Source organism: Schistocerca cancellata, chromosome 10 (assembly GCF_023864275.1).
Source record: "Schistocerca cancellata isolate TAMUIC-IGC-003103 chromosome 10, iqSchCanc2.1, whole genome shotgun sequence".
Classification (NCBI taxonomy): domain Eukaryota; kingdom Metazoa; phylum Arthropoda; class Insecta; order Orthoptera; family Acrididae; genus Schistocerca; species Schistocerca cancellata.
Window position 1 is genome coordinate 104,588,429 of NC_064635.1, and position 25,343 is coordinate 104,613,771.

General features: G+C 39.1%; 1 protein-coding gene across 7 annotated transcripts in view; it reads right to left on the bottom strand.

The window, feature by feature from the left end:
• LOC126106668 (mediator of RNA polymerase II transcription subunit 1-like) overlaps window positions 1-25,343 on the bottom strand; it is an 861,203-nt gene that overhangs the window by 43,598 nt on the left and 792,262 nt on the right. For 6 of the 7 annotated variants that reach the window (XM_049913034.1, XM_049913033.1, XM_049913032.1 and 3 more), the window contains 5 exons: window positions 18,879-19,046; window positions 12,005-12,121; window positions 10,517-10,599; window positions 7,318-7,588; window positions 1,092-1,319 (listed from right to left, as the gene is read on the bottom strand). In XM_049913034.1, coding sequence (XP_049768991.1) covers window positions 1,092-1,319; window positions 7,318-7,588; window positions 10,517-10,599; window positions 12,005-12,121; window positions 18,879-19,046 — 867 coding nt within the window. Of the gene's footprint in view, window positions 1-1,091; window positions 1,320-7,317; window positions 7,589-10,516; window positions 10,600-12,004; window positions 12,122-13,090; window positions 13,660-18,878; window positions 19,047-25,343 lie in introns of those variants that run through there. The other variant, XM_049913038.1, reaches the window with a different exon arrangement.

The following is a 25,343-nucleotide window of genomic DNA, read 5'->3' on the forward strand; positions in this document are numbered from 1 at the left end:
GGTGGGACTTTGTGATTTTAAAATAAATGTTTCATGTGTTAATATTGTCTCTACTCAATCAATTGCTGCATCATTTTCCACCGAGGCCCAGTTACCCGTATCAGTGTGAGGACTTCAACAAGTATGTTACACATTTCATCCAGCACCGAAACCAATGAATGCAATGACAGTGGTGCATCATCAGAAGAGAGTGCATGTTCTGGGTTTTCTGCAAGCACAGTTCTCCTGCAGATTCACGAACACAGTGAGGGAGTGAAAGGTAGTGGCATGTGGAAACAGATTCCGAAGTTGAAGTACACGAGATATTACAGTTCTTATGGATAAAACGTGTATATTACACACAGGTTCACCGTGAGATTCTGGCAGTATATGGACCGAGTGCAATGCCACATCCAACAGTACTGCAACAATGTCAACAATATGACTAAGGCTTCCCAGACACAGGTGATGCCAATCAGCGAGGAAGGCCATCGACCAGAGAAAATAGAGCTCGGGCAATCGTGCAACTGATTTGCAGCAGTTGCAGATTTTCTGACAACGAGGAAGTTCACACAGTGGTTCTTAAATGGCTCCGTGACCAAGGAGTGGACTTTTACTGTCAGGAAACTGGATGAATGGTAGAACATTCCAACCATTATTTCTGGAGACTCTGTGACTATACTGAAAAATAGTGTCGCGTATCTGTGTGACTTCGAAGTGTAGTGCAGCATTCGATAAAAGTTGCTTAGCTTGCCATATTAATGTGTTATTTGCTTTTTAAACTCCCAAGTATAACCTGTACATTATTATAACTAAGGCTTACAATAATAATTTTATTAATGGTGAATTTAGCTACACTTCAGTATTATTACTTGCAGTCATTTTAGGCATATGTAAGTAGCAGAACAACATTTTTGTTTCATATTATATTCTTGATCTGCTGTTTATTTCCTATTTCTACTATGTGTACACACTCCTGCGCACGCGCACACACACACACACACACACACACACACACACACACACACACAGACACAGTGTGAAATATATGATTGGAAAGTGGGAAAAAAGAGGGAATGTATGAAACTGTTTTCATGTGCAAGTGACCTCACCACAGCATTGTTGTTGAGCCCTTCCTGCGAAGATTTTCCCTGCTCAACATCAGCACCAGAAGCATTCACATCCTTGGGAAGTTTCCCACTGCCGAAACGGCTCGAGATCATGTCCTTGATGGTGTGGTACGTTCGAGTTGAAAATGTCTTCCCGGCAACCTTGTCACCGCAGTCTTTCCCGTCCTTGTCCTTCATATTATTTTCTGTTCCACAATTTTGATCTTCAACCTGTGACAAGTAGCAATACACATTACACAGAATTTATTTACAACATTTGGAACGTAGCAAGATGGAACAGCTATTTTTTCCTTCCTTTTGTGCTCTCTATTTAATGCGTAATACTTGTACGGGAATATATAAAATCTCCAGTTCCTTTTAGCTGTATTTTTCAAAACTTTATTATTCAAGCATTATTTTAAAGACTGCTGATGATAATAATATATGTAGTTCGTGCAGAAACAATTTCTTTAATGAAATATCCTAAACTTACAATTCACTAAAACTGGTTGCTCTTCAAAATTCAAGCCCCCTAATACTTATTTTTTAAGGATCCCCACATCTTATTTAAAAGCCCTCATCCTCCTCTGTCAAACAAACATTTTACTTTTTCTGAAAAATACTATTTCAGCAGTTATCTTTATTCAAGGCAAATTCAGAAAGGTCAAATGCTTTATGAAGGCTGCTGCATTTGTGTATAGATCAGAAATGCTTATTATAATCGGTTCTAAACAACTAAAGGAGTTCAACAAGGCAGTCCCTTGACAGTAAGGACACCAGCACATTTGCATTTGCAAATAATGATGTAATTTGGGGTTTACAGAGAAAGAAGTCCACAAGAAGCTGGTCGTCTGGAATGACCCTCAAGAAGCACAGGGATTAATAATAAATGAGATATGGTTGCAATGTCAACCAACAGGCCAAATCAGACAGGAATAATAAGGCTGGAAAGTACGCTGCTGTAAACAGAAGACTGGCACAAAAACAACGTGTGTATCATTTCAAGTGATACAAGATACTGTTTGAGATGAATAACTGAACTCAAAAATTGGCTAGTTCTACCATCAAATTTTGGATCTACTCTGGAATGAACAAATCCTCTTAAGATCACAACAGACTGTTCTTCAGTCATACTTTATCTCCATGAAAACAATCAAACTGGTTGAAAATAAACTGTGAACTACAAAAATGATGTTCTTACAAACTTTGGCCCAGAAAACTAGGCATAATAGTATAAAAAATGAAAAAATTAGGGAAGAAGCTAAAGTGTTCACATCTTTGAATGAAAAAGTGACAAGGGCCTATTTGAGTTGGTTTGGCCACATTACATGAATGGATGAGTGAAGAGCAGTAAAACAATGACTACATACCGATGAAGTTGGTAAAAGACCAATAGGAAGATCGAGGAAGAGATGGCAGGATCAAGTGAAGGAGACAACAGGAACAAGAGGAGTCAACTGGGATATAGTTCTGAGAGAAGAATGGTACACAGGCAGACACAAGTGGACAGCCCTTGAAAAATACATTTGGGCAAATGATCTGACGATATTGATGATGATGCAAGTCCTATAGAGTCTATCAATGTCTTATCATAACAATGATGCTGTAGTGCTGAAACTTCAGTCTTGTATGTAAAAAGGCAAAGCCATCTACAACTCAAAGGTCAGTTTGAACACCACAATGGTTATGCTATGGGAGGAGTTACTCACCCTGTTTTAACAGAACTTGCTGTATATTATGGTGTAACTTGGCAATTTTTACATTAACAAATCACTGAGAGAGGTGAAGGAGATGGTAAATAGCAAAAAAAAAAAAAAAAACCTTGTACTGAGATGCAGAGCAAGTTCCTTAGATTTTCAGCCTGTCACTTGACCACGAAGTGACTGAGTCATAGTTCTCCATCTGCATCCTGTCAAATTTTATTGAGCTGATTAAATCTGTCTGGTTGTGAGGAGTCATCAGGAACAGAGACAGAGTGTGATGAGGCAGGTGGAAGAGGGACAGAGTTTGAGGAGATGGGTGGAAGATGGACAGGGTGTAAAGAGGCAGTTGAAAGAGACACAGTTTGTGAGGAGCTGGATGGAAGAGAGACTTGGTGTGAGAAGGTAGGTGGAAGAGGGTCAAGTTGTGAGGAGGTGGGCAGAAGAGGGATCAGGTGTAAGGAGTTGGATGGAAGAGGGACAGGGCCTGAGGAGATGGGTGGCAGATGGACAGGTTGAGAGGAGGCGGTTGGAAGGGGACAAAGCTTCAAGGTGGGTGGATGGAAGAGGGACGTGGCATGGGGATGTGGGTGGAATTAGGGACAGGATGTGATGAGGCGAATGGGTGAGGGACAGATTGTGAAGAAGTGGGTGGAAGAGGGACAGGATGTGAGGTGGTGAGTGGAAGGAGGACAGAGTGTGAAGAGGTAGGTGGAAGAGGGGCAGGCTGTCAGGGGGCAGGTGGAAGATGACAGGTTGCAAGGAGACCTGAAATTTCACTGTTAACTAACCACAGTCTTTTGCCCATCACTGACCAACTCGATTCATCAAGTGATGGTTCTTTGTTTCTACACAGTGCTCAACAGTAAGGTCATCAGTGGCTTAACAAAACCAGTTTGACATGCATGTAGCTAAAATATTAAAAATTGCTTTTCAAAAGGTAAAATATTATATAAGTCTGATACAATTTGTTTCACTCTCACTACTACTTTCACAAAGAAGCATGAAATAATTATTTAATTTTTATTTATTTATTTTGAGTCACCAGTTTTCTGACTGGTTTAATGTGGGCTGCCACAAATTCCTCTCCTGTGCCTACTTCTTCATCTCAGAGTAGCACTTGCGACTGGCATCCTCAATTATTTGCTGGATATATTCCAGTCTTGTCTTTCTCTACAGTTTTTACCCTTTACAGCTACCTCTAGTGCCACAGAAGTCATTCCCTGATATCTTAACACATGTCCTATCATCCTCTCCCTTCTCTTTGTCAGTGTTTTCCACATATTCCTTTCCTGTCTGATTCTGCAGAGAACCTCCTCATTCTTCATCTTATCAGTGCACCTAATTTTCAACATTTGTTTGTATCATCATATCTCAAAAGCTTGGATTATCTTCTGTTCCAGTTTTTCCACAGTCCATGTTTCAGTCCATATTTACTCATTAGACTGTTCATTCCATTCAGAAGACCATTTAATTCTTCTTCACTGTCATTCAGGATAGCAATGTCATCAGCAAATTATATCATTGATATCCTTTCACCCTGAATTTTTATTCCACTCCTGAACCTTTCTCTTATTTCCAGCATTGCTTCTTCGGTGTACAGATTGAACAGCAGGGGCAAAAGACTACATCCCTGTCTTGCACCCTTTTTAATCCGAGCACTTCATTCTTGATCATCTTTCCCTATAATTACCCCCATTTTCCTCAGAATTTAGAACATCTTGCTCCATTTTCCATTGTCAAACACTTTTTCCAGGTCGACAGATCCTATGAACATGTCATGATTTTTCTTTAGTCTTGTTTCCATAATCAGCCGCAGCATCAGAACTGCCTCTCTGGAGCCTTTACTTTTCCTAAAGCCAAACTGATCATCAGCTAACACACCCTCAATTTTCCTTTACATTTTTCTGTATAATATTCTTGTAAACAACTTGGATGCATGAGCTATTAAGCTGATTATGTGATAATTCTCGCACCTGTCACCTCTTACAGTTTTGGGAATTGTGTGGATGATATTTCTCTGCAAGTCAGATGGTATGTCATCAGACTCATACATTCTACACACTGAGGTGAGTAGTCATTTTGTTACCACTTCCCCCCAGTGATTTTAGAAATTCTGAGGGAATGTTATCTATCCCTTCTGCCTTATTTGATCTTAAGTCCTCCAAAGCTCTCTTAAATTCTGATTCTAATACTGGATCCCCCATCTCTTCTAAATCCACTACTGTTTCTTCCTCTATCACAACAGACAAACCTACCCCCTCACAGAGGCCTTCAATGTACTCTTTTCACCTATCTATTCTGTCCTCTGCATTTAACAATGGAATTCCCGTGCTGAGTCAGTCCTTATAACAATCATTTCTTTTTTAATTTCTTCACATTTTTCATACAGACATTTCATCTTAGCTTCCCTGCAGTTCCAATTTATTTCATTCCTCAGCAACTTGTATTTCTGTATTCCTGAACTTCCTTGAACCTTTTTTTTACTTCTTTCTTTCATCGATCAATTGAAGCATTTCTTCTGTTAGCCATGGTTTCTTTTCAGTTACCTTCTTTGAACCTATATTTTTCTTTCCAACTTCTGTGATTACTCTTTTTAGAGATGCCCATTCCTCTTCAACTGTATTGTCTACTGAGCTATTCCTTATTGCTGTATCTATAACCTTAGAGAACTTCAAGCGTATCTCGTTGTTCTTAGTACTTCCATATTCCACTTCTTGATGTACTGATTCTTCCTTACTAGTCTCTTAAACTTCAACCTACTCTTCATCACTACTGCATTGTGACCTGAGTCTATATCTGCTCCTGGGTATGACTTACAATCCAGTATCTGTTTTTGGAATCTCTGTCTGACCATGATGTAATCTAACGGAAATCTTCTTATATCAACCAGCCTTTTCCAAGTATACCTCCTCCTTTTGTGATTCTATTACTAGCTTAAATTTATTACTAACTCAATTAGTTTTTCTCTTCCCTCATTCCCTGACCCAAGCCCATATTCTCCTGTAACATTTTGTCTATTCCTTCCCTTATAACAACATTCCAGTCCCCATGACTATTAGATTCTCATCTCCCTTTACATACAGCAATACCCTTTCAGTATCCTCCTATTTCTCCGTCATCAGCTTGCGAAGTCGGCACGTATACCTGAACTATCGTCATTGGTGTTAGAACTGACAGCAAACCAACAGGAACAACCATACCACTGAACTGTTCACAGTAACACTCTCCCTGCCCTATATTTCTATTCATAATGAATCCTACTCCCGTTATACCATTTTCTGCTGCTGTTGACATTACCCTATACTCATCTGACCAGAAATCCTTGTCTTCTCTCCATTTCACTTCACTGGCCTCTACTGTATTTAGATTGAGCCTTTAAATTTCCCTTTTCAGATTTTCTAGCTTCCATACCACATTCAAGCTTCTGACATTCCACACCACAGCTCATAGAATGTTATCCTTTCATTGATTATTCAATATTTTTCTCGTGGTTGCCTCCTCCTTGGCAGTCCCCTCCCAGGTATCTGAATTGGGGACTATTCTGGAATCTTTTGCCAATGGAGAGATCATCATGAAACTTTTTTATTTACAGGACATATGTCCTGTGGATACAAGTTATGTGTCTTAATGCAGTGGTTTCCAATGGCTTCTGCATCCTCACACCATTGATCATTGCTGATTCTTCTGCCTTTACGGGCAGTTTCCCACCCCAAGGACAAGAGGGTGCCCTGAATCTCTGCCTTTTCCTCCACACTCTTCAACCAACAAGGCCGTTGGCAAAATGAGAGTGACTCCTAATGCCGGAATTCTTTGGCTGCCAATGCTGATTATTAATCAAAATTTAAGTGGTGGCATGTTTTGAACCCAGGACCAAAGACATTTTGATTACGAATCAAAGATGCTGCCCATAGACCACATATTTTATGAAATACATACAGCTCAGTATAATATGCTGTAAGTACGTGTTGTTGATCACTAGGAAAAAATAGAATTAACCAGCCACCTGAAAACACATCACAATTTTCTACATTATAACCTAGGTAGAAAGTCAGACAACACACAATCTTCCTTTTTGTAAAACACAATTGGAGAACCAACATCTGCAACAGACTGCAGAACGATCCTAATGCCACCAAGAGACAAGATAAGAGAAATTAGGGCTTGTACAGAAATGTACAGACAGTCATTATTCTCTCACTCCATTTGCAAGTGAAACAGGAAAAGAAATGACTAGCAATGGTAGAAGGTACCCTCAGCCATGCACCATATGGTGGCTCGTGGAGTTTATAAGTAGTTGTAGGTATAGACATAGGAGGAAGGTCATTGTGGCTGTGTCATTTGTTTCACTGTCCCTAGCTCCATGTTCATTAACCCTAGCCTCTCCTCCTCCCGCATACGAGTGATCCTGCATCTCACCAGTGAGGTATGCAGGCAGACCGTTGGAAAACTGAAATTTCCTAATAGGCCTACTTGCTGCTTCATGACCAAAGTATGACACCAGATGCATAAAGGCCCCACTCACTCACCAGCTCCGACTCGCTGCCCTGCTGCTGCTGCTGCTGAGCCTGTCTCGCTCGTTCCCCCGAGTGGTCCCTCCTGACTGCGCCTGCATTGGCGGTGCCGCTGCTGCCCGAGTCCTGGTGGTGCTGCTGTGGTGCCGCACCGAGCTGCTGCTGGTGGTGCTGGTGCTGGTGCTGTCCTCCCGGCGGTCCCTGGTTCGGCACCGGCGGGCGACCCTGTGCCGAGGAGCCCCACGCCCGAGGCACCGCACCGGTCGATGCGGCGTTTGCGTGGTGTCTTCGTTAGAAATGAGGCACAGAGGTACGAGTCAGAGCATCTCCCAGTGAAAAGGTGGAACTGAGTACGTTAGTGAGATGATAATTTAGTGCATGATACTAAAATTTTGTACAGCACCTGATACACGTGAATTTATTGATCCTACAACTTTCATTTAAAGTTTTTGGCATTAATCCTATGACTGCTGCAGATGTGCTCTTTGCATTCTGGGCTGAGTCATTGTACTGCTTGCCTTATCCTGACATCTACATCTACATGATTACTCTGCAATTCACATTTAAGTGCTTGGCAGAGAGTTCATCGAACCACAACCATACTATCTCTCTGCCATTCCACTCCCGAACAGCGCGTGGGAAAAACGGACACCTAAACCTTTCTGTTCGAGCTCTGATTTCTCTTATTTTATTTTGATTATAATTCCTACCTATGTAGGTTGGGCTCAACAAAATATTTTCGCATTCGGAAGAGAAAGTTGGTGACTGAAATTTCGTAAATAGATCTCGCGGCGACAAAAAATGTCTTTGCTTTAATGACTTCCATCCCAACTTGCGTATCATATCTGCCACACTCTCTCCCCTACTACGTGATAATACAAAATGAGCTGCCCTTTTTTGCACCCTTTCGATGTCCTCCATCAATCCCACCCGTTAAGTATCCCACACCGCGCAGCAATATTCTAACAGAGGATGAACGAGTGTAGTGTAAGCTGTCTCTTTAGTGGACTTGTTGCATCTTCTAAGTGTCCTGCCAATGAAACGCCACCTTTGGCTCGCCTTCCCCACAATATTATCTATGTAGTCTTTCCAACTGAAGTTGTTCGTAATTTTAACACCCAGGTACTTAGTTGAATTGACAGCCTTGAGAATTGTACTATTTATCGAGTAATCGAATTCCAACGGATTCCTTTTGGAGCTCATGTGGATCACCTCACATTTTTCGTTATTTAGTGTCAACTGCCACCTGCCACACCATACAGCAATCTTTTCTAAATCGCTTTGCAACTGATACTGGTCTTCGGATGACCTTACTAGACGGTAAATTACAGCATCATCTGCGAACAACCTAAGAGAACTGCTCAGATTGTCACCCAGGTCATTTATATAGATCAGGAACAGCAGAGGTCCCAGGACGCTTCCCTGGGGAACACCTGATATCACTTCAGTTTTACTCGATGATTTGCCGTCTATTACTATGAACTGCGACCTTCCTGACAGGAAATGACGAATCCAGTCGCTCAACTGATACGATACCCCATAGGTCCACAGCTTGATTAGAAGTCATATCAGCGCACACTCTGCTGCAGAGTGAAAATCTCATTCTGATTAGAAGTCGCTTGTGAGGAACAGTGTCAAAAGCTTTCCGGAAATCTAGAAATACGGAATCAACTTGAGATCCCCTGTCGAGACATGGTGTTCTGGCCGCTTTGAAATACTTACCACCCGAATTTAAGCAAATTATTCAATGAAAAAATTTGATGCTTGCACAACTTTCAGTCTTATATCTTTGCTCTATAAAGGACTAAATTTCTTTTCATTATTCGTCGTAGTTATTGTGCTGCATCAAATTAAGTGAAGCACTGCACCAAATTTTACAGAGTTGTTAGAGGTAAAAATGCTTTGTGTAACTTGGCATATAGTCGATTTTAGCTCATAAATTGTTCTGTATGAAAGATAGATAATATATTGAAATTTTATTTAAAATTGTGAGCAGAATGACGTCTCATTTTATTCTCGAGTTACTGATTTTTATATATGGCAGACAGTTGCATGTGGCACTCCCAGTTCCATTCCTGGGCATCAGGAATTTTGTGGTCATAACACTCCTCATATTTCATGAATGGTTCAAGATATCAAAACAAGGTTTTTGCAAATGGTGGCATGCAAAGAGACAAGTATGTTGTCTGATAAATACTCAAAATCTTGTTATTCACCGTGATAGGGAAGTAACTTTCCCACAGCAGTGACAGGGTTGGTGGAATGGAGTGCATAAACATGTAAATAAGGTGTAAGGAAACCCTGGAGTATATTTAGACACATCGTCAGCATCTGGGGAGTGGCAAAGTGAGACAAGTTAACTTGTCCACAGCAAAGGGTTAACGTATAATCTTGAGTAGACAGTTGACACTTTTAGTTACTAATTCAAACATTTTGCTTCATTTGGTAATTAGGTAGTGTAACTGGTGGAATTAATAATGCCAGATAAAAATATGCAAGTATGGGGCAATACCTTGTTTAAATAATGTGAATTGTGGAATTACTTCATAAACTGTGACTTTTATGAAGAAAAAACAAAACTGACAAATAATTTCAAAACAGTTAAACCATAGCATTCATGTGGTTAAGTATTGAAGCATGATAATAAAAAAATAATTTGTAATATTGCAGAAAATGAAACTAATGTAATAAATCTAAAATTTGGTAACATTAATACTGTTTTCCCATGAAAAGCATCAACTTTCAAGTGCAAACGAGAAGGCAAATGACCTCCAGCATAATAAACTATGTAAATTGGTGTAAATAGCAAAATCAAGTGTAAATAAAGTAAAAAATAATAGAACATGATAAGCTGATGTTAGATTTTTTTATAAATATGTAAGCAGCAGAGGGGAGTGGGAGTGTATCTGTACCAATGTCCGCAAATTTGCCTAGCATCTGACAAAAATAAAAGAAAAAATTTGAAGTAGGTGTTTCATGTTATTTGAAAGTCAAACTCCAAGACCCACTGATCCTGCATTCAAGATGAGAATTAATTATGAATGTACAAAGTTTCTGTAATTTCTCTAACATTTCCATCTTCATAGTGGCCTGTGGTGATGCAGTGTTGTTATTCATACTAGTAAATCACCAACTGAACTAAATTATTAAATTTTGTTGTATACTGTGTTAGACAGGGTATAATTTAACATTTGCCATTGTAAATTTGACTCACCCATTGTAGAGGTAGGGGTTGTGAAACTGACTCCTGTAATCCTTCCCTCGGCTGGCTTCATTCGGTACCTGCAGAGGCTGTGCCTACACAGATGTAACATTTAGTGTATATTTTGCTGCACTGATTAAGTCATATACACCAAATAAAGTGGAGACAGACAAATATAAGACAAGAGATAACGTCTACAAAGAGATGCAGCAACTGTCGTCACAGTTATAACTGGTTATTTATTGCTGTCACAACAGTGATTTAATACAGGTAATTGTCAGTTTCAGCCATTATGAGGCTTCTTCAAATCTATTTGGTTTAGTTACGGTTTAATAGACTAATACATCAACTTCCACCCACTCAGCATTAAAACGTGTTTTAATGTTAAGACGGCCATATGTGGTGATGAGGTTAATTTGTACTATATAATTAAGCTGGAAAGATCTGAATATGATCTATAATAGCCAAAATGAACCATCAATTATATTAAATTGCAGCTGTGACTGTAATAACTCTCTCTCTCTCTCTCTCTCTCTCTCTCTCTCTCTCTCTCTCTCTCTGTCTCATCAGTTACTGCTTTCAGCTCTCTTCTGATATATGTAGAAAGCCTTTGCTTTTGATTTTCATGGTAGTTTTCCATTATGTCACCAAACTTTGCAAAGGCAATACAGACAAGGCACAACATATGCATTAACTCAAAATTCAATACATATGTCAAAACATAGACTTGTTGACTTTTCGTACAGTACACTAACTCTTGCTGCTGTATCACTCTTCTTCACCCTCCTTTGTACATACACACCACTGCAGCTTTGAGCAATACTGAAAAGTTGATACCCGAACAGATTAATGACGCCACTGGGAAACCATGATCATACTGAGATTTATTACAAGATAACACTCATTGATCACACATCAATTTATTGAGTACCAGTTTTGATTCTTCTTAAGAGCCACCTTCAAATAGCCAGTGTAAAATGCAAAATGCAGCTCAGTATGTAATGTGTAAAATATTTGCCTGTACTATCTGATGACTTATAACCAAACTTAATAATTTATTAGCACAATAGTAATTGCAATATGGTATAAATGGACAAATACAAACATAAATTATATCCTCTCTAGAACTTCAAGACAAAAAACAGCAAAATAGGGTCTTTACAGAGGTGTAATTTTCTTTTATAATTTTCGCAATGGAGCAAGGGAAGAAAGATGGATGACAAAGATTCAAAACTTGCACATGGGGCATCTGCAGTTTCTTATGATCACTATGGCAATGAATATTGCTGTCACAGATTATAGTGTGCATAAAAATGGAACTGTCAACTTGGTTGGAAATCCAGAAAATGTATTTTTTAACTAAAACATAGATGAGTGACAGCAGTGTCTCTTTTATTAAATATAACAGTAAACATGTGGATATTTCAGTTGGAAGAGTATGTGATTTTTGATCATTAAGTAGAAAATTAAACTTGTTTCTAATGAACATAGAATATTTACCTTGTACATCTGGTGAGACATGTCCTCCAGGGCCATGCTTTTATCCCCGAGGTTCAAACTGTGCAGAGTTCTCGTAGTCAGAACAAGTGTGTCGTCAGAACCATTTACTGGCCCATGCTGAGATGAAACAGATATACATCATTGCAGGATGGCAGTGAAGTAAAAAAACATGCTACCTACTGAGTTATATATAGATACAGATAAAGAGAGAAAAAGAGAGAGGAGAGAGAGAGAGAGAGAAGCTGTTCAAAACTCCACAGTCTTTCATGATATGAGAGAGTCTCTCTAAAGGATCTTCCTATCTTCTCACCCCCCAAATGGTTATTACTACTTATGTAACAACAGACAATCTCAACAAAAGGCAATAAAGTATTTTCTGTGCAGACTAGTGTCCAGAGTGAAGTTCTACATCATTTTGTTGTAGCTGCCAGTAGAAGGGGGGGGGGGGGGGATCTGGTAATTTCGACAAGTTAAAAAGAAGATTGAAAACATGTCTAGACACTGCTGATGTAAACTGTTTGATATCTAGATTCAAAGATTGGAGATTCCTGTTTGCTGCATAACAACTGTAAACAGACCTCTCTTCCTGCATTATGTAGCTAACTCTTATTCTTCAATAAAAATCAATGTAATCAAGCAAATATTAAGCAAAGAACTTTTCCTGTATGTTTTTCTATGTTCTATTTAGCCATACTAAACACAAAACAGCATACTTCAGTTAGACAAGTTGTTTATTAATAAAGAATAAAGAACTGGTTGCTAATAACTGCTTCTCTTAGCTAATGTACACTTACAACTCTGTCCATATGCATAAAGGTTCTCCATTATAGTGGGATCTACAGATGGTGATTAATAATTATAGTGTTACTCATTCAGATCTGTTAGTTATTATTCATTAACTCATTCACTCACTCGCAAATTCTTTCTAGCAAATTGCATTATGTAGGGAAGCCTTCAAATGTGTGGAAAGAGTTGAAATGTGCATCAAGTGGCAGAAAGGGTGCAAATCCAATCACATTGATAATTATGGGAACTTTATTGTATGTACATTAGCAGAAAAGCAACTATTCCTCCTGCACTACTCACTTTTTGTTTTTATCTGGTTATTCAAATTAAGTCTATATGTAACTCTGCTGATTTCAGATAACTTTTTAGATTTTCTGTTTACTGGAAAAATTAAAATGTTAACCAAAATTTACACTGCAGAGTCCACATGTTCTGATAAATTATAGGAGGGACTGCCTAATGTCACCATCTTTCACTATAGTTTTGAATATTTTGGGCTTCCCAAAGTCCTTCGTGACGTTCGGAAACCTCTTACAGATTTTTGCGCCAGAGTACTTAAGTCCGTTTGCAGTCCTAGAAAGGGATACACAGTCTACATAGAAATTATTCCTGGTTGTGCTTTTCACACTTCATCCTAATTTTGCTTCTATTACCATCCACAAACAGTGCTAGGGAGCACACATACTTGCACGTGAATATAAGAATCCCGAGCTCTCTGAAGATGCTTATGCAAGACGTGCAGTAGTCAGCATTACATAACACGCTCCCTGCACACTTTGCAGGATAAATTCTATTTGGACCTTAGCTGCAAAGCCATAAAAATTGCACCATACAATAATACCGAGTGAAAGTATTCTAGCGTACAGTGTAGTGGAAGTTACCTGGTAGACTGCCAGACTGGCTGCGCTCCGGTGTGGAGTGCCCTGCACAGTGAGCTGCACCAATTAGCATTCACGGTAGCAACTCATCCTCCCCCACTTCCCTCCCACCCCCTCCCCTCCCCTGGCCTGTGCAGGCTGCTGCTACAGCCACCGAATACCAACTGCAGCGGGTGTGTTCCAGGGAGTGGTAGCTCTGCGTGCTGGCATTCCCTCCCGTCGTCTTCACACTGGACTCACTGCTTGTGCTTACCGGCATTTGATTATTGATGAAAATGGTTTCTTTTTTGTGATGAAAGGAGTTATTGTTTCTTAAAAAAAGGAATGAGAGCTTTAACAAATTTGGGAAGGGCAGAAGTGCCGAGTCAAACCTTAGAAGCAATCATTACCACCACCATCGACAACAACCATTTGGCAACCACTGCTGTGTAAAGGCCTCCTCCAGACTTCTACATGTATGTACGTGTCATCTTCAGCTGTACATCTACATATTACTTGTAGTCTACCAGAACAAAACAAATTACTGTACTACATGATCCTTAAGGTTAATGGAGTATATGACACCAAAATCATGTATTTGAAAATTTCTCATAATTGATGTTAATACTTTGACTTTCATAATCTCAATGTTACATGGATTCACAAATGCTGTTATAGTTAAAAAAATATTATTACATCTTAAAACTTTATTGATTATCTAAACTCCCACTGAGAATGTTCTAGAAAATAACATGTAACTGGATTAAAAATATGTATGATTATGAAATACCTAACTATCTTAGTCTGTTCACTTTTTATTCAAGATTCAATGAGAATCTTAGTATTAAAAATAACCATTAATTAAAAATAATGTAATGTCTTTTGAAATTAAATGCATAGTAAACACATTTCCTAAAAATCTCCATATCTAACCAAAATTCTGTTTATGTAAAACTTATTTACATGTTTTTGTAAAACATACTTTTGTACATTAACCGTTATAAATGTGAAACTTACAGCTAAAAGTTTATTTTTGTAAACACTTCAACTACATTGTGTAATACGGTAACTATTTTGTGTTTAGATGTACGATGGCTGCATGGTGAATTGGAGAGAACAGTCGAATAGTCAGAAATTTAATACCACTTGTTGCAGAGCAGTGTTCAGCCAAGTTTGTACTTTTGTAATAAGGCTTCAGTGTATATTAAAGTGAAGTACTAAGCAGAATAAATCGCATAAGATTCAGTTGTTGGTTATTTGATGGAGTACAGGGAGAAGATTCCACATGCAGTGAACTCTACACTGTATAACAGCAGCAAAGAGGTTTTCGTCACATTATTGGAACATAATATCAAAAGGCATGTAGATCTTATGTCAAATTCTGCTAAAATTCATTTGAATTTGTAATACAGTTTAAAAATTATCTGAAGCAAAATATAAATAACTGACATTAAGTGAATTCCCACTAACATCGGTAGCAGAATCATTACAAGCTCCTGCATGCTTTATAAGCAAGCTCCTGCATGATCATTTCCATCTTTTCTTGTCTCTTGGAATCCAACACACACACACACACACACACACACACACACACACACACACACACACATTCATTCACACAAGCAACAGTATCTCACCCATCTACCACCCATTCACATGCAATATGTCCCATCTAACTCAATAGCCAGCCCCCCTGATCCGGATGATTGTTTTCCTGTCTCCACCAGCATGTACGTCTTTCAATTGCTCACTGAGCAACCCATGTGAATGGTTTTCACATTAAAAGTATAAATGCTGTAAGTCAAAACTGGGATTACACACTAATAGCAAGCTTTCTATTTTGGACACTGGAAACTTATTCTTAAATAGCTTGTTCGTTACAGAGGGGAAACTGAAAGGTCTGTGCTGGTCTGCCCCTTTTCTTGTGAAGAATAATTCTAGTGGTGTTCCAGTTTTTTGGGAATCACCTTCTGTCACAAAAATCATTGCAATAATTTTGCAAGTTCTTTTAGCATGACTTTTCCTTGAGCTACAGTCACTGCAACTGAAATGTCATCATCTCTTGGTGCTTTCCCTATTTTGATATGTCTAATAATCTGATACACCTCATCTGCCACAATATCATCTCACTCTCCCTGCATAGTGCAAGTGTATATATGGCCCTAAGTATGAGACAGGTTCTGAAAGCAAGTTTCATCACTATTTTTCATATAGAAACTTTATTGCCAAAAACAAATACACCATGGTATCACAAACTATACACCTTACACTAATTTTTGACATTGAGACATTTGTTGTAGTGTGCAGTCAGTTTGATGGAACCACACTGGTAAAAATCCAGTGCCTTGCGATGCAAGGAATTGTTGCACATCCTGCTCCAGCGCACCTCAGCAATGTTATTTTTGTTCACGGATGTGAAGGGATACCCACTTCAGCTTCCATGTTCCGCACTCTGTTCCATGTTCCTTCTCTGAATATGCATCAGCAGTGACCAACCATTCGACGAGATATGACCACATCACCACACACTGTCTATAGGCATTTATGGATGATCAACACACTAGTCCCACATGCCCATTCGTACCAGATAACAACACGCACTTCCATTGGCAATTGCACTGTCAGTATGTGTCTGTCTGTCTGTCATCGTGATTGTGCTGTAATAACCTTGGGCGGCACTCCGGTCTGCTACTACTCTGTTTTCTTCGGAGCTCTGTGCATGTGTCATTCCTCCTCCACTGATGCCCCCTTCCATCAATGCACCATAAATGGGTGTGGATTCATATGGCATTTATTTGTGTCACCTGGTGTACCATCTCCTCTTTCAAAAACACTAATGAAACTTACTTTTGGAACATGCCTCATAGTTAGTGACCCAGAAAGGTTGATTTATTTCAGGTTTATAACAGAGGAACATACTATTCATGAAAGGCAAGATAGTGCTTAAATTAGTGAAATAAAATTTTAACATTGTAAGGGAAAGGGCACATTAATACTCTCCATAAGGGTGAGCTCAGATGGAAACCCAGTTTTAAGCAAAGAAGGGAAAGCAGAAAGGTGGAAGGAGTATATAGAGGGTCTATACAAGGGCAATGCACTTGAGGACAATATTATGGAAATGGAAGAGGATGTAGATGAAGATGAAATGGGAGATACGATACTGCGTGAAGAGTTTGACAGAGCACTGAAAGACCTGAGTCGAAACAAGGCCCCCGGAGTAGACAACATTCCATTGGAACTACTGACGGCCTTGGGAGAGCCAGTCTTGACAAAACTCTACCATCTGGTGAGCAAGATGTATGAAACAGGCGAAATACCCTCAGACTTCAAGAAGAATATAATAATTCCAATCCCAAAGAAAGCAGGTGTGGACAGATGTGAAAATTACCGAACAATCAGTTTAATAAGCCACAGCTGCAAAATACTAACACGAATTCTTTACAGACGAATGGAAAAACTAGTAGAAGCCGACCTCGGGGAAGATCAGTTTGGATTCCGTAGAAATACTGGAACACGTGAGGCAATACTGACCTTACGACTTATCTTAGAAGAAAGATTAAGGAAAGGCAAACCTACGTTTCTAGCATTTGTAGACTTAGAGAAAGCTTTTGACAATGTTGACTGGAATACTCTCTTTCAAATTCTAAAGGTGGCCGGGGTAAAATACAGGGAGCGAAAGGCTATTTACAATTTGTATAGAAACCAGATGGCAGTTATAAGAGTCGAGGGGCATGAAAGAGAAGCAGTGATTGGGAAGGGAGTAAGACAGGGTTGTAGCCTCTCCCCGATGCTATTCAATTTGTATATTGAGCAAGCAGTAAAGGAAACAAAAGAAAAATTTGGAGTAGGTATTAAAATCCATGGAGAAGAAATAAAAACGTTGAGGTTTGCCGATGACATTGTAATTCTGTCAGAGACAGCAAAGGACCTGGAAGAGCAGTTGAACGGAATGGACAGTGTCTTGAAAGGAGGATATAAGATGAACATCAACAAAAGCAAAACGAGGCTAATGGAATGTAGTCGAATTAAGTCGGGTGATGTTGAGGGTATTAGATTAGGAAATGAGACACTTAAAGTAGTAAAGGAGTTTTGCTATTTGGGGAGCAAAATAACTGATGATGGTCGAAGTAGAGAGGATATCAAATGTAGACTGGCAATGGCAAGGAAAGTGTTTCTGAAGAAGAGAAATTTGTTAACATCGAGTATAGATTTAAGTGTCAGGAAGTCATTTCTGAAAGTATTTGTATGGAGTGTAGCCATGTATGGAAGTGAAACGTGGACGGTAAATAGTTTGGACAAGAAGAGAATAGAAGCTTTCGAAATGTGGTGCTACAGAAGAATGCTGAAGATTAGATGGGTAGATCACATAACTAATGAGGAAGTATTGAATAGGATTGGGGAGAAGAGAAGTTTGTGGCACAACTTGACCAGAAGAAGGGATCGGTTGGTAGGACATGTTCTGAGGCATCAAGGGATCACCAATTTAGTACTGGAGGGCAGCGTGGAGGGTAAAAATCGTAGGGGGAGACCAAGAGATGAATACACTAAGCAGATTCAGAAAGATGTAGGTTGCAGTAGGTACTGGGAGATGAAGAAGCTTGCACAGGATAGAGTAGCATGGAGAGCTGCATCAAACCAGTCTCAGGACTGAAGACCACAACAACAACAACAACAACAAGGGTGACACACTGAGTTGCAGACAGACACAACAAAAAGACTATTGCACACTTAGCTTTTAGCCAAAGTCTTTTTCAGAAAAGGAACACACACACACACACACACACACACACACACACACACACACACACACACACACACATTCATTCACACAAGCAACAGTATCTCACCCATACAACAACAATCTCAGGCAGCTCAGATTGGAATTCCACTTGAGCTGTTAGAAATGGCGGCAGTCATGTGTGCATGCTTGTGTGAATCAAAATATGTGTATGTGTGTTATTCCTTTTGTGGAGAAGGCTTTGGCCAAAAGCTAAGTGTTGGTATTTTTGCTGTACCTGTCTGCAACTCAGTGTATCATCTTTCTGGAGAGTAGCAACCTATCCTTTTCCTCATGTTGTTGATATTACAACCTGAATTTTCAATCTTTGAAACAAAATGTTGTTAGATATTGTCTTTATAAGGATAAAAATACTGTTAAATTCGTTTTAATCTGTGACTGCTAACTGAAAGCACAAGAGCTGAGCACTGTTTTGTGTGCTATGGGGACTCACCATAGTATGGTGCTGCTGAAGGTGCTGCCTCTTGTCCTCTGTCCAGGCTATCTGCTTGTTGGGCCCCTCTGGTGCAATTGTTGCTGGTTTTGTCCTCTTTTTGTACTCGTGCAGGATTGGAATCTTTGAGTTCTTATCTGCACTGCTCAGGATAACTTCACGTTCAATCTACAAAAAAGGAATTCACTTGTGTGATACTTTGATGAGTGTAATCTTCTAAGCCAACAAAACCAAGATAACAAAAGTATTTATTCTACAGAAGTATGCAGTAAAGAATATCATCAAAAAATCTTAATTTAATATCTTGCAGAAGCCTCATCTGGGGCCAGGATTCCTTAAACTCTGTTGTCAATATATTTACTCCCTAATGGCAACAGCATTTACTAACTTAAGTTGAACCATGAAATTCAGAACTGCAGTACCAAGAGAAGAGCTTCTGTGAAGTTTGGAAGGTAGGAGTCGAGGTACTGGCAGAATTTAAGATGTGAGGACAGGTGATGAGTCATGCTTCGGTAGCTCAGATGGCAGAGCACTTGCCCAGCGAAAGGCAAAGGTCCCAAGTTTGAGTCTCAGTCCGGCACACAGTTTTAATCTGCCAGGAAGTTTCATATCAGCGCAGAGTGAATATCTGATTCTGGAAATCCCTCAGGCTTTCGCCAAGCCATGTCTCTGCAATATTCTTTCTCCCAGGAGTGCTAGTTCTGCAAGGTTTGCAGAAGAGCTTCTGTGAAGTTTGGAAGGGAGCAGACAAGGCACTGGCAGAATTGAAGCTGTGAGGACAAGTTGTGAGTCATGCTTTGGTAGCTCAGATGGTAGAGCAATTGCTCGCAAAAGGCAAAGGTCCCGAGTTCGAGTCTCGGTCTGGCACACAGTTTTAATCTGCCAGGAAGTTCCAAGAGTAAAAATAATTTCTGTATAGTCTGTGTGTTCCTATCTACGGTTTAGGTTGGAGTTTTATTATCTGGTGCAAATGTCTGACAGTTTTCTCATAAACATCAGCCAAGAAATTGGAAATTGTCAATTGTTCCATAACAAAGTGAAAAAGTATACTGTTAGCCATTTCCACTATAATTTGTGAGTGTGTTTGAACTAGGGGGATGTAACTTCCGGTTAACATTAATGTACAAGAGAAACAGACTTTTAACTTTTTCACTACATAGCTGATACTGTTCACAGCAATCTGTGGAGTTACACAAATGCTCTATATGCTGCTGAGTAGCATAAGAGGGAGAGTGGTGGCTTCTGGCAAAGTGACTGTTTTTCTCTTTAAGAAAACTTAATTTCTGTAATTATCAATGCAATTAGATTAGCACTAATTGCAACAGGTTGTTAGTATCTGTGACTCTTTATTGTCTGCTCCTACCTGTTGATGTATAATTTGTCCTGTTCCATATCCCTGAGGATCACCTCCATTATTAGATTTATGAAACGAGATGCACGTACAAATAAAAAATGAATGAATGCATGTATACGAGTGAGAGATGAGTCTGATGAAAAGACTGTAAAAGTTTGTTAAGTGACACAAATTGGTGAGAATAATTCCTGTAGCAACATTTTTATGTTTTAATACCAATACAATGAACAGTTGTCTGCCAATAGACACATTAAGTAATCAGCATCATGTATTTCAACGAAACAGATGAAGACTACTTCTGGGCATTAATAAAACATTTTTAATTTTGAAAAGTGGACAACAGATTATATACAGCCTGAAATGAAGTTAATTCATGGTAACCATACCAGCAGTGAAAACCTTTCATTCCTGGATACATGAATTTATATGAGGTCATGATGGTACTGCAGATTTGGCATATTCCAGACGCTAGATTGAATTAATAGGTAATAAAAGTCATGATACGACCATAAAAGATAGTCACATTAAGATCTGAAAGGGTAATTTAATTATGTGACTGTGATAATTGACGAGATTTTTGTCACGTAAAGTACCACAACTATATGTTCAAGAAATGTTTATTTTCATAGTCTCGGGTGTGTGTATGATGAATTATGACTAGTTTAATCAGTCAATGACCAATTTCAAATATGAATGGTCTTTTATTTAAAAAATAGTTAACTGTTCGTGATTAGTGCCAGCTCATATCTGAAGACGATCACTGAATCATCGAAACTAGTAACTTAGCATATGTACAACTGAGACTGAAAATAAACATTTCTTAAATTAACTGAAATATAAAGAATAGAATCAGTGGAGACTGCTTCAATGTAATGCAACTACACTGCAGATTCAGAATTTCTCTGGTGTCATTTCTTATAGCTGAATTTAATTGGTTTCATACTCGTAGTTCCATTCATGATCATATGAGACTTTTTTACTCAGCTGTGTAATGAAAAACATCTGATTAATTTGGTACTCACATTGGAAGTGACTAAGGGAATTATTCATAAATGGAAGCTAAATTAGAATGTAATGTGGCAGAAAAATGAAATCTATGATTATGATGATAATGAAGTATCTGACACTAGGTACCAAAGTTCATGTGAAATTATGTAAATTAAAGAGCTAGTAGTGTAACACTGTTGGATTGCTATATTGATGAAACTAAGTCAACTTGGGGTTATTGAGACCAATTACATTGAAGTGTAATCTATTTATAAAGATATCAAACCACTGAAAATATATCAAAATCAATGTAAATAAAGGTCCAATTTATCAATTTGTACATAGAAAGGTAAAAGTAATTATGATAAAGGTAACTGTTATGTTGCAGGGTCTGTGTTATGAACAAAAACCAATCTGTGTTTATAAAACTATCAATGAAAATAATTAGAACATCGTAAATACATATTTCAAGTAATATTTCGACATGCTAACTAATTAAAAAATGCTGCAAAACCAAATTCCATAACCAGTTTTATAAAAGCATTGAAATATTAGTTGTGAACTGAAATAAATGTGATTGAAACAATCTACCATATAATTTTGTTATTGTTGGAAGCTATATAGCGAACAGTGGCAATAGCCTTGGTACGTCAGTGCTACGTCATGTTTTAGGTGCAAAACCTATATCAGTCTTCCTCAGTTTGTGATGCGGTAAACAAGTTTTAAAGGTATTTTGATTGTTTTTTGTAACATCATTTGTTTGACTAACTTGACATAGACAGCCTGAACTATGTTAAGTAGACCAAGATATTATTTCAGGTGTAGGAAATGCAATGAGGCAGTGTTACACACCTCACTCAAGATCGATGATTATCAGCCAGTGAGATACATGAAATGAAGCCACAAAAACTGGTGACATTTGAACAGGGTGGTTGTCAAACTAATTTTAGTTGCAGTGCTCTGGATTGAATACAGAACTTGCAGGGACTTTAATTTAATCTATGATGCAGAGTTCAACATCAACTATGTTGCAAGAATAATTGTAAAAATCTAAATAGTAGGTGCTAAAATCTATTTTTTGAGTTATTCAGTTGCTTCCAATACAATGTGAGATTCAGGAAATATCATTACAAAATGAAACAGAAAAGATGCCAATGACAGGTTCCACTGTTTTAAAAATTAAGGTGGAGACCCTTTGCTGCATAGCTTGGGTAACAAAAATCTTAACAAGCAGCAAACACAAATGTAAATATAACACAATCAGACCTTCTCTCCCCATGATTTCAGAATGAAATTGTTGAATGAGCACCATCTAATAAGCTGTATTTAGCTTTGAAACAGAGAAAATTGGCACAACACACAGTTTCAGAGCTCACTGTAGACTGCAGCAATGGCAGCTGGTATTTGCCAACAGGTGGGGGTCTGACGGCCTTGGGTTTTTATTTCCGTCTATCACTGGAACTGCTTCATTAGGCGTGCAGCTCAGGAAAGCTGCTCATTAGAGCAAAGCATTCCTACTTACACTTAATGAACACAGCAAGCCTCTGAGAGTTCTGTCTTGTGGGTGAGCTATTACACAGATATAAACAATGGGGAAGAAAGCATTAAAAGAATGTGATTTCTGGTCGTGGGTAAGAAACTTTGTTAATACAAGTGACATGCAGACACTGAGAAATAAATGGTGCAGTGCTGGGAAATACACCAGCCAAAAATTAGTCATGTTACCAAGAGATACCATGCTAATACTATGAAACACCATCTCTGGCCTTGATGATGGAAGAGAGTCCACAACTTTCTTCATGAATATCATATCCTGCTGAAGTTTCTCATTGATGGTTATATACTGCAGAGTTACCAAACTGCAGAGATGTTGACTGCTAGATTTCACTTGCTCTTCCAAATAGTCCCAGACATGGCTGCTGTTATCTTGGAATATGGGAGTGTCCAAAGCATAGTTATTATGAAGACATAGGGGAAAAAAAGAAACGTTAACACTTGGTTCCCGTTGAAATATACATCCTGGTTCATGTTTGTGGTAAACCAACTCACAGTATGATCAGCGAAAAGTCCAGAGTCACTGTAAAAAAAAAACATAGGTGACAGCAGTATATAAGAACAGTAAAATGAGGGGCACACAAAATTACAGGCCAATATCCTTATCACCGGTTTGCTGCAAAATTCTAGAACATATTCTGAGCCCAAATGTAATAAATTTCCAAGAGGCTGAAAAGCTTCTGTGCACAAATGAACACGGATTTAGAAAGGACTGGTTGTGCAAAACTCAGCTTGCCTTTTTCCCAGAAGACCTGCTGAAAACCAAGGATAAAGGGCAACAGGCAGTTCCCACATTCCTAGATTTCTAGAAAGCATTTGATGCAGTTTCCCACTGCAAACCATTAACAAAGGCATGGTCATGTAGAATAGGTCGCCAGGCATGCGATTGGCTCAAAGACTTCTTAAGTAATAAAACCCAGTACACTGACATCGATGGCAAGTGATCGCCAAAGGCACGGGTGTCATCTGGAGTACTCCCCCTAAGATGATGAAGTTGAGTGACTGTAGGAGAATTCAAGATGACTTAGACAAAATTTCTAGTTGTTGTGGTGAATTGTAGCTGCTCTAAATGTAGAAAAATGTAAGTTAATGCAGATGAGTAGGAAAAACAAACCTGCAATGTTCAGGTACAGCATTGGTGGTGTCCTGATTGACATATTCATATTGTTTAAATATCTGAGCATAACACTGTAAAGCAATATGAAATAAAATGAGCATCTGAGGACTGTGGTAGACAAGGTGAATGGTCGACTGTGGTTTAGTGGGTGAATTTTAGGAAGGTATCATTCATCTGTAAAGGAGACTGGATATAGGACGCAAGTGCAACCTATTCTTGAGTACTGCTCAAGTGTTTGGCTTCCTCACCAAGTCAGATTAAAGAAAGACAGCGAAGCAATTTAGAGGTGGGCTGCTAGATTTGTTACCAGTAGGTTATAACACACACAAGTATTACAGAGATGCCTTGGGACTCAAATGGGAATTCCTGGATGGAAGGTCACATTGTTCTTGAGGAATACTATGAGGAAAAATTTAAAGTACTCGCGTTTGAAGCTGACAGCAGACTGATTTTACTGCTGCCTGAATATATTTTGTGTAGGGACTAGGAAGAGAGGATACAAGAAATTAGGGCTCATACAGACCCATATAGGCAGTTGGTTTTCCCTCATTCAATTTGCAACTGGAACAGGAATGAATGTGATTAGTAGTGGCACAGGGTACCCTGAGGCATGCACTGTTCGGTCAGGTGCATAGTACGCATGTAGATGTAGAACATTAGAACCACCACACACTGCGAGGTTAAACATCTCACAGGACTGCCAGTGCAGTTGGTGCCTCAGATCATTTGAAAAGAGGTAACATTGTGACTCATCAGACCATATTAGACAACTCCATTCAGCTGCTGCCTTGTTGCTGTGTTTGGAACATTGAAGACGTTCAGCTTTATGTGTTGCTGCGACCAACTGCTTTTTGTGAGATACCTCACTTCATATGTCCAACTGACACACTTTCCTTTTCAATCCTCACTCAAAAACTTCTTGAACTGGATCTGTATTCACTGACATCAGCAGTTCCATCTGGCTTGAAGCAAAGTGTCATTGGCAAAACATGACATTTGTCTTTAGTCTCTCCTTTGGGATCTTACCTCCTGCTCTCACTCTGTGTCGCATAGCTGTGAGTGGTACACAATTCCTTGTAGGTACAATGGACATTCCACCAACGAAGTGGGCAACTTCATTTATGGTGTCCAAACATGATAGCTCCTCTCTACCAATCTGTGATGTTGCTATGTTGACCATGATTACTGTGCTAATTCTGTATAACTGACTGGCATACATGCGCACGTGCACGCACACACACACACACACACACACACACACACACACACACGCACACACACACCACATGGGGCTAGCCGAGCGGTCTCAGGCACTGCAGTCATGGACTGTGCGGCTGGTCCCAGCAGAGGTTCGAGTCCTCCCATCCTCCCTCGGTCATGGGTGTGTGTGTGTTTGTCCTTCGGATAATTTAGGTTAAGTAGTGTGTAAGCTTAGGGACTTATGACCTTATCA